This window comes from Vicugna pacos, chromosome 12 (assembly GCF_048564905.1).
Source record: "Vicugna pacos chromosome 12, VicPac4, whole genome shotgun sequence".
NCBI classification, from domain to species: Eukaryota; Metazoa; Chordata; class Mammalia; order Artiodactyla; family Camelidae; genus Vicugna; species Vicugna pacos.
The window spans coordinates 5737832-5747287 of NC_132998.1; the positions used below are offsets into that span (position 1 = coordinate 5737832).

The window sequence follows — 9456 nt, forward strand, 5'->3', positions numbered from 1 at the left end:
ATTCACAGCGTAACAGGCAGTCTGAGCCACTCTCTATTACCAGAAAAGGATTTAAATTGTAACCTGTTCTTACCAAAGAACTAAGGAAAAAATGAGGACAGAGTCAGAACCAGAGTTTCAAAATATTCTCATCTGTTAAATTAAGAGTGTCTCCCATAGAAAAGCAGTGGAGGCCCCACAGGGCAAGTACAAAACAGAATTAAAACTCCCAAGGGTCTTGTCTTTACAAAAGAAAAGGCAGGAGGCAGCCCCTGGACAGCTGGTCATGCTGGCCGCTCCGGTTGGACCACGTTGCATAATCCTCAGTCGCATCGTCACAACGTCTCTGAGCGTTTTGATGGGGGGAGAAGGGGCAGTGTAGTGTGTATGGGAGGCGAGACCCGGAGGGCTCTCTTTGCCCCCTTACCCCCTTTTTATATCCCAGAGGAAAGTAGAGGGAAGCTGGCTACACCTTGAAATGAGGCTATGTGTTTCAAACCTGGGGACAGGGGTAAAAGGGGATCTGTGCTTTGAGCAACCTGAGCCAGAGGCAGAGGGGTGTTGTAGGGGTGAGGGGAGGATGCATGATGCTTATTGCTTTGTACCTTTCACTGGGAAGGAGGGCAGCAGCCAACAGAAGCTCACAGGTTTGTAAACTGAGCCTGCTGGCTTCAAGAAGGGAGGCAATGAAGTCGAATTAAATATAAAAGAGTCATTTGTGCAAAAATAACTTAAACAAATAAAAGACCTGGGGAAGGGGGTGTTCCCCTTAGCCTGGTGGGGAGAGGGCCATATACCACCCCCCCCAGGCCTTTTCAGTGACATGGCTTTGGGGGGGAGGGGGTGAGCTTCCCTACCCCCTGCAATGGCTCAGGATGGGATTGTGGGAGAAGGGGTTGCATTTGTGCTCCGAGTGGGGAGTAGTGCCCCCACCCACTGTCCACAGGTGCAGGTGGCTGGCAGGGGCTCCCAAGGCTCAGCACTCAGCTCTCCCCAATCAGGGTCAGATCCAGCTCCAGGTATGGCTGCTATGGGGCCAGTTTCCTCCTCTTGTTTTTGGCAGGACGGCCAGGGCGGGCCCGGGGAGGCAGAGGGACAGCCGCCTATACAGGAGGGGAAGTTGAAAGAAGTGATCAAACAGCTAGGCATCAAGAAGTCCTTTATTTTCTCCCCTCTCCCTCTAACCTTCTTCTCCTCCTGCCTCATCCCTTTTATACACTCCTACCCACCACGGTCACCCACATGGCGATGCACACTTACTCGGGTTGTGGGGCTGGGGTCCAAGGTAACGTCCTGGCGGGAGCTGTTGCTGTTCCGAGTAGGGCTGCAACAAGGGCACAGATAATCAGGAACACCTTTCTGAGCATCAGGTGAACTTCAGAGTTGGAGTGGGAAACTTTCTCCATTTGGATAGTAACGGCATAATATCCTGATTCACACTCAAGTTAGTATCTGCCTTTCTGAAACCCAAGTCCCTCTTCAGGTATTTCTATAAACGCAACAAGAAGTAGGGAAAGGCCAGGATTGTGGTAGGCCCCATACTCACTTGTATTTTCTCCTCCGGCCACGACGAGACTTTCTGACTACCCCTGGGGGCACCTGAAAAAAGATGGACTCTGTGTGTAGGAAAAGGCACCCTGGCCTCAGCCTTTCCTTAGAGCCCTTGTGCCTGGACCTCCATCACTCTGCACTCACCTTAAGGTCCTCAGAATGGGGCCCAGGAGGGGATGGATCCTTGGGCTCAGCACCCCCTTCAGCCAGCTCCCCATTATGCTGCCAGTGGTGGGTCCTTCTTGGGGACCGTTCCATTTGTCCATTGAAGCCACCACGTGCCCCCCACTTGAGGGCCAGTCGGCCAGGCTCCCGCCGGCTGCCAGGCTTTCGGCCCCGGCCTGGCCTGGCCTCACCATTAATGCCCCTAAGTCCGCCTCCTCCCCTCCGGCCCCGTTTCCCTGACCCCCTCCCAGTGAGCAGCTCAGGGACTGGGGGGTCGGGAGAACCGTGGGGTGGGGCTAAGGCACTGAGGGGAGGCCGGGCAGGCTCCGGTTCAAGGGCTGAGGTGGGGCTCTCAGGGGGCAGACAGGGGGCTTCTGGCTGCTCTGGAGGGATCTGCAGGCAAAAAGGAAAATGTTGGTCAGTCTCAAACATGAGCCCTTTGCTACTATAACTCAAAACGTCTACATTTCCAGTTTGGGAAAAAATTCTCTTCCTAACAAGCACCCACCCATATGCTCACCTGGAGACTCTGTAGCAGGCAGGCTAGGGGACTAGAAGCCTCTGAGAGGGGTGGAGGAGCTGCCCCCCCAGGGAGGAGCTGCAGTCCCAACTGGCCAGAGAGAAGAGGACCAGGAGGCTGCAACAGACTGGGGAGGGTTCCAGGGCTGCTGGTCAGCGAAGACAAGTCACCTGTTGGGGAATTACAAAGTCAGGGGTCTCCCTAGGCACACCAAGTAGGCTTTACCCAGTGGTCAAAAGGCTTTCTTCCCCAATTTCTACTCCCAACTTTGCCTGCTTCCTTTCTTCTTTGCCATACCAAAGTCTTCCCTCAGACTCACCCAGCAGGCTGGCACTCAGCAGAGGGCTAAGGAGTTGGGGGGGTCTCCCTGAGTTGGAGGGGGCCTTGCCCAGAGAGGAGGCCCCCGGGTCAGTAGTTGCCGTGGTGACACTGGAGGTAGGTGGTCCAGGTTGGGGGGCACTCAGGACACAGGGCTAAGGAAAAAGAATGGTTATAACACTTACATGTGTAAAGCAGTCAATAAATTTATAGAATTTACACACAGTCTCACTGAAGCCTCACGTGAAGTCGACCAGGTTTATTAAATACAGACCCACTTCTTGCAGCCATCCTGCCCCCAGCTAAGAAATAAGCCCTCCCCAAAGGCCCTAAGGAAGAGCTCAGATGTGAAACAAAGCCTTTGATTCCCAGCTCCCATTTCTGATTCTACCTCTTGTTCTAACCCACCCACTCATCCACTATCCTCACCTGGGGGGGTGTCCCCGAGGGGGGATCCAGGCTGGCAGCCAGCAGCGCAGAATTTAAAGCTATGAGGGTGGGGGGGGCTGAAAGTGGGGGGAACAGTAGAGGGGGCAGGTCTCCCAAACCTGAAAATGTGTCCCCACTTGGACCCCCGGCTCCCTCTGTAGATCCCTCCCCATCCCCAGCTGTGGGGCCCAGGGCCAACAGGGGTAGGAAAGAGGCAAGGAGGTTGCTAGGAGGTGCAGAAGGGGGTGGAAGAAGGTCTGAGGGGGCTGGTGGAAGCAGGGATGCCACCAAAAGCGAAGGCCCTTCGGGCTCGCCTGGGGCTAGGGGAGGGCCAGGTCCCCCTGGTGGGGGTAGCAGGGGCTCAGGGGGAGGTTGTCCCCCTCCCCCAGCCAGCACGCCAAATAAACTGTGGCTGAGCAAAGGAGAAGGTGGAGGTTGACCCAGACTCAGAGGGAGAGGCAAGGCCCCTAGCATCCCTGGGAAGCCGGCTCCACTCAGCGCCAGGCCCTGCTCAGGGCTGGGGAAAGGGAAAGCCTCCCCACCAGCCAGGGGAGGCAGAGGGCAGGCTGGGCCCGCCCCCATCCCGAGCCCTTCGGTTGGGCTTTGAAGCACAGGGCTGGGGACTAGGGGGGCTTTGGAGGCAGCTGGTGGGGCAGGGGCACCTGGAAAGGAAAAGAGAGGTTCAGCTCAAAGACGGCCCTTTCTCCCAGCATCCAACCTCCCTGCCCCCAACCCAGAAAACCTCCACAGAGCTCTCTAAATTCTCCCCAGAAGTGCCCTGGCTGCCTCTTTCCAGCCAGCAGAGGAAGAGATGTACCACACTCACATACCTGGCACACTGCTGAGGCTGCCACTGGTGGTCCCAGGCAGGGAGGGTGGGATGGGGTGCCTGGGCTGGGGAGGGCTCCCTGAGGAGAGGGTTGGGGGAGGAGGAAGGTGTGCATCTGACCCCAAAAGGTTAAAGCTTCCATCAGAGTGGGAAGGGCCAGGGGTGGGAAGTCCCAGCAGGGACAGCACAGAAGGGAGAATTGGTTGGGATGGCTCAGGGAGAGGAAAGGGTTGGGGGGCAGGAGCAGGGGCCCGAGGACGGCTCCGTCTAGGGGCTTGAGGGCCTCCCCCTTCTAGCAAACGCAATACAGTTGGGGGTCGGCGGGGACGACGCTGAGAGGGACGGGGTGATGAGGAGTGGGAAGCTGAGGGCGCCTGGGCACGGGGCCTTCGGCCCTGTAAAGTGCTGGGAGAGGGGAGCGGGGGGTGCTGTGCCTTGGCCGCTGCAGAGAGTAGGCTGCTAGCAAGGAAGGGGGGTGCCCCAGGCCCCTCCACCGTGGGGACCCCTCCCAGGGGCCCCAGGACCAGGGGCAGGTGCATAGTGGCTGAAGACACTGGTGGCTGAGTGGCAGGACCAGGGGGAGCTGGGGGACCAGGGAGATTATTGCTTGGGGGCAGGGGAGAGGGTGTTAAGGCATCACTACAGTGGAAGAGAGGAGGGTCAGAAGGTGGTGAGGAGGAGACATGGGGGGCTGGAGGAGAACCCAAGTCAGGGGGCACCAGGCTGGATCGGAGGGCAGCTCCCCAGCTGTATGAGGGGGCATTGAGGCTGATAGCAGGTGGAGGAGGTGGAGCTGGAGAGGGGGCATTGCCTCTTGGGAGGAAACAGGGGCTGCTGCTGCCTCCAGAGGGGACTGGGTCAGGAAGCCTTGGCTGTGGGAAGAGCCCCCCAGGGCCTGTTAGAGGGGAGGGGAAGGCCTGTGGAACTGAGGGTGGTTCTGGGGGAAGGGAGCCAGGACCCCCATTAAGTGGAGTTGTAGGAGGGACTCGACACGGAGGGCGGACAGAGGGAGGCCCTGGGGACACAGTGTGGAACATTTGGGGGCTCGCTCCCTCTCCTGCAATAAATGAGAAAAGAAGGATCAACCTGTGGTTCCCCTTCCAGGAACTTTCTTTTGTTTTCTCCATCCCTTCTCCCATGAATTCCCAGCCTCCCTGTGCCCGCCTCTCACCAAGCAGCTCCCCACTCCACCCTTCTCTTGCTCCCTCTCACAGAGCTCCTCCCACCATCCCTCTTCCAGGCCCTTCAGTTTTCCTCAGTCTTCCATAGAGTGGAGAAAACTCACCAGGAGAAGAGTGTGAGCAGGTGGTCTCCATGCTGCGGTATAGAGTTGCCATGGCAACGGCTTTCCGCCGGTGGTTGCACAGCTTGGTCATGTCCTCCTCTGATGTTGGCCCCACCCCAGCCCCACCCAGGGTCACCGGGGCCAAAGGGTCAAAGTTGAAAACCTGTAAGGTAGAAGGCATAGACAGGGACCCTGAAGAGGTGGAATCTCTGAGAAGGGCTGCCACAGTCAGTGATTTGCATTAAGTCTCTCAGCTTATCCCTGTACTCTGGCACTGCTCATCACTCTGACCTTGGGGACATTGAGTGGACACTCCAGACCGCACTTGCAGGTCCCATCGCTGAGGAGGTAGCTCCGGGTTTGCTCCAAGGAAGACAGCTCTGTGCCACTTGGGCTGGGAGAGGACAGGATCAGAGAGTATGGATCACTGAATTGGGAGACACTCTTAAAGGACAGTTCATTAGTCAAAGACCTTCCTAGGAAAGCAGAGAGTAGGGAAGAGACAAGGAGAACAGATTCAAAGAGCCTGAGATAGAGCAAAAAGGCTGAGGGAGGAAAACAGACAGAAGAGAGGAATAGGGCACTAGAGATATGGCATTTGAGAGGACAGGTGGGAGAGAAATAACTTAGGCAACTGAAGCGCCTGGGGATAGAAACTGGGGAACTCTGGGGAGCTGTACCTGATATAGAGCACAGCACCCTCTCGAACACAGCGCTGCCAGCCGATGGGGACAGATGTGGCCACAGGGCCCCCAGCTCTGTCTGCTCCACTGCTCTCATTGCCCCCATTCATTGTGTGTAATCAGCTCCCACGTGCCTGATAACACAGACATCCATGTGGGCATTAGGAGGATTAAACTGGGCTGGGTACCTGAGGGAATACTCCAGAAAGGCAAAGGTTGTGGGGAGACCCAAGAGAACTTGGGGGCAAGATGAAACCCTCAGCTGAGAGCGAGAATGAGGAAGAAACCCTCTGCCATCCCACCATGGCTACCTGAACATCTCTGCAAACATTGTGGGGTCCAGTCTAAGGCCGGGGCCGCCGGCTTAGCCCACACCTGCAACACAGAAGAGACAAGGGACCATAAGAAATCTGCCCAACCTAGGAGAGTACCACAGCCTAGGACACTCTCAAAGGAAAGATCCTTAATAATATGAGGTCACTGCCCATTAAAGATCCCAGGAATCTGCCCACCGAGTCCACAACCATCCTTTTCATGTCCAGCCCCTAGGGACCAGAAGGTCAAAGCCTCAACTCCCAGGGACCAAGGAATCACAGCCCAATCCCTAGACATAAAAGGGCAAGGCCCCTTTGTCCCATCGAGGACAGAAGCCTTCACCCAGGAGTGTGGGCTAATTCCCATAACATCAGGCTACTAGGAAGTTTCCCAAAGTCTGACCCCGCTGTTCCCTTCCCCTCAGGAAGATCATATAAAAAGTACAGATTGCCCCACAGGTCACCAGACAATTGCCCAACTGCCCGCTGGGGTGGTACCAGCGTAACTCCCCCCATGCCTGGCTCCATTAGACAATCACTGATCTAGTTCATTTGGGTCTTAAGGAAGGTTGGAATCACAGCTCTGTCTTCTCCTACGATTCTCAGAAGCTCCTGATTTTCCCCCAGCCTAAGACAAGGGGATTCAGCACCTCCTGTCCACTGACTTCAAATTAGCTCCAAGAGAGATTCTCCTGTGATATATGGGGACGTCCCACAAACCTGCAAATATCCTCCCCAACCTTACCATCGCTACCACCCCACACCAGCGGCTTCTAAACTTTCCTCTCATAACAAGGCGCCCTGTCACCCAGCCTGCTTCCCTCAGCTTGGGGAGGAGGGGAAGGCGCACGAAGTAGGAAGGAACTTGGGGAGAGGGCGGGCGGAGGGTGGGCGAAGCATTGAGGGGAGGGAGGTGAAGAAGGCAAAAGTCAAGCGGTGAGAGAGAGAAAACGGTGGGGGCAGGTGAGGGCGGGGGAGTGGGGATGGGGCCAGGGAAAGGGGCCGAGAGGACGCGGCGGGGGCAGAGGGTAGGGACAGGAGGAGAGGGGAGGGGGAGGGGGAGGGGCAGGGTGGGGGGGGCCGGGCCCTGCACTCACCGCGGCCCATGGTTCGGCCGGCCCCGCCCTGCGCAGTCGCGGCCCAGAGGGTGAGTGGGAGGGAGTGGGAGGAGGGTCGGTGGAGCCCGAGCCTCCGGTACGGCCCTGGCCGGTCCTAGCAGGAAGCGCCGCCGCCGCCGCCGCGGATCACCGAGCGGCCTCCCGCGCATGCGCCATGGGGGCCAGGGGCAGCCCTGGGGATTCCGTTCCCAGAAGGCACCGCGCAGGCTGCTGCCGCCGCCGCCGTCGCTGCCGCCGCCACCGCCGCAGCCGCCGAGCGCCGCCGCCACTGCCCGGACGGGAGAGGGGCGGGGCCGGGCCCCCGCCCAGCGGACAACGACGAGCCAACAGGAGGGGCCGCAGTGCGCATGCGGGAGCGCGCCTACCCCTCCCCCACAACCCCCCATTAATCCCCAAGAGAACAAACACCCCACGCGGCCCCCCCACCCCCGCCTCCCGCGGAAGGATCCGAGCCTCTTCCCAGGCCACTGGTGGCCAATCCCAGCCCTCCCCGGGGAGGGGGCCCCCTCCGAAACCACAATCTGCTGGGGGAGCCAGGAATGCCAGGTCCGGGAGGAGCCGGCCCCAAAAGATGAAAGTCGCGACTTGCCCTGCCCCGCCTCAAAGGCTTCCCGGGTAGTGTGCTGGGACTTGACCCGCCTCCCCAGGTCAGCATGTCACAACACGATCTCGGCCTGTCAAGTCACATGACCTCTGGCTGTCACTGACAACCTGGCCGTGTCTTTGGGCCAGGCGAGACCATCTGGTCCGTCCAACCTACCCCACCCCCATTTACAGAAGGAGAAATGGAGGTCTGGAGCAATGGTGCAGGCCTGGCTAAGGACCTGTCACCGTCACACCACCGCCTATACCTGCCATCTAGCCACAACCGGCCTTGTGACAGTTTCTACTTAGGACAAATTCTGGCTCCCCCATGAGGGTATGACAGGATACCTAACAGGCCACCACATGTTTTCTACCTAATGGCACTAGAAAAATACTTTGCATTTTACATGGTGCTTTTCACTTTCGTTCACGCTGTCTCCAAGTTCATAGTTCTCTCATTTTACCTCCACAACTCATTATCTCTCATTTACGAACGAGACCGGTGAGGCAGGGAGAGATTAGGTGGCTGGCCTAGGAGCCCTGAGCAAGTGAGGGACAGCTGAGTCTAGAACGTGGGCTCCTGACAACCGAGTCCAAAGCAGTCGTGCGCTCAGGTGCACGCAGTGTTCCAGGCAACAAGGCTCTACTGTAGCCCAAGCACCTATAAGGCAGGCGGCCTGTGCTTGGCTCATCACAGCCGGCAGTCACAGGACTGGCTGATCTAGCAGTGAAAAGGGCGGGCCTGGTCTTCAGTGAAGGGCACGAAAGCACCGCGGTGGGAAATGATAGGGAGAAATAGTGGGGCTCGAGTCCACCCGGCAAAGAGGAGGAATTCTGGCATGCTGAAGGCTCATCAGAAACATTACAAAGATAAAAGTCTAAGGGTGCTCTTCAGAGAGGAGCTGAAAATGACTATCAGGGGGATTCAAGTTCTTCGGCCCTTTTAGGGGGAGTCCGGGGCTAAAAGAGAAGATCCCTTTTAGAGGACTCGAGAAGATGCAAACAATCCTGGTGGACGAATGCAAATTTTCAAAGAAAAGAGGTTTAAAAGACCTGTGTCCATTAGCTAGGAGCGAGGGGGCCAAAGAAAACGGGAGCTCCTTATGGAGGAAGTAAAACGCGGGCTAAGCCAGGTGGGCAGAACAAGAGCTCCTGAGGGAGACAAGCTACAGTAAGGCTTCACACCGCAGCCTAGGGGCAACCACAGTCGATAGCCGTTGGCGCTGTTGGGTGCCCGGAGCTGGCGCCCCGCCCTCTCTCCTCTCCCCCACCGCCCCCCCCGCACCTCCCACCACCCTCGGTAGTCCCCTGCGCGTGCGCGTACAGACACCGGTTGCCAAACATTGCATCATCCCCGCCCCCCTTTCCTCCCCTCCCCCCTCCAGCTCTCCCCTCCGCGCGCGCGCATGACTCACTCACCTCCTCCGCGAAGCCTCGTGACCCAAAGCCACTTCCGGGTCCAACACCAAGTCGACCCCCAAGCGGGAGGGAGCGGGGGGGCGGTGCCACGGGGCTCCTGAGTGGCGGATGTAAGGAATGAGGCGGGGCCAACGCCGGCGTGCCGCTTTCTGATTGGTAGGCTTCTGGATCCGCCCCCGAGAGGAGGACAAGGCCACGTTAAAAGATCTCTGCTCCGAGCTACGGAGGTCAGAGGCTTGAGTCTAAGGCATAGGGTATACC

At 58.1% G+C, this 9456-nt stretch overlaps 1 protein-coding gene across 4 annotated transcripts; it reads right to left on the reverse strand.

The window, feature by feature from the left end:
- Positions 1 to 110: 110 nt before the first annotated feature.
- MBD6 (methyl-CpG binding domain protein 6) lies at positions 111 to 9310 on the reverse strand. 4 transcript variants are annotated; one of them, XR_012078243.1, is made up of 14 exons: positions 7171 to 7569; positions 6071 to 6134; positions 5757 to 5893; positions 5368 to 5470; positions 5077 to 5239; positions 3793 to 4848; positions 2963 to 3624; positions 2535 to 2688; positions 2216 to 2385; positions 1675 to 2088; positions 1526 to 1578; positions 1240 to 1303; positions 913 to 1082; positions 111 to 325 (listed from the first exon to the last, which is right to left on the reverse strand). XR_012078243.1 is itself a non-coding variant. In XM_015250924.3 (13 exons), the coding sequence occupies exons 3-13, from the start codon at positions 5867 to 5869 to the stop codon at positions 1008 to 1010; spliced, it is 3027 nt and encodes a 1008-aa protein (XP_015106410.1). In that variant the 5' UTR covers positions 5870 to 5893; positions 6071 to 6134; positions 9196 to 9310; the 3' UTR covers positions 111 to 1007. The 4 variants fall into 4 exon arrangements, 2 of the variants coding, with proteins under 2 accessions (XP_015106410.1, XP_006218013.1); XR_012078242.1 differs by having other exon boundaries at positions 585 to 1082; XM_015250924.3 differs by lacking the exon at positions 7171 to 7569 and adding an exon at positions 9196 to 9310 and having other exon boundaries at positions 111 to 1082.
- Between the last annotated feature and the right edge of the window lie 146 nt (positions 9311 to 9456).

Bases quoted from the DNA above. Each gene is read 5' to 3' on its own strand.
- MBD6 (XM_015250924.3), bottom strand. From the start codon at position 5,869: ATGAATGGGGGCAATGAGAGCAGTGGAGCAGACAGAGCTGGGGGCCCT. The intron at 2,689-2,962 runs GTGAGGATAGTG...CTTTTTCCTTAG, and splicing joins CCTCGGGGACACCCCCCCAG to CCCTGTGTCCTGAGTGCCCC. The intron at 1,304-1,525 runs GTGAGTATGGGG...CCCTTGTTGCAG, and splicing joins GGCCGGAGGAGAAAATACAA to CCCTACTCGGAACAGCAACA.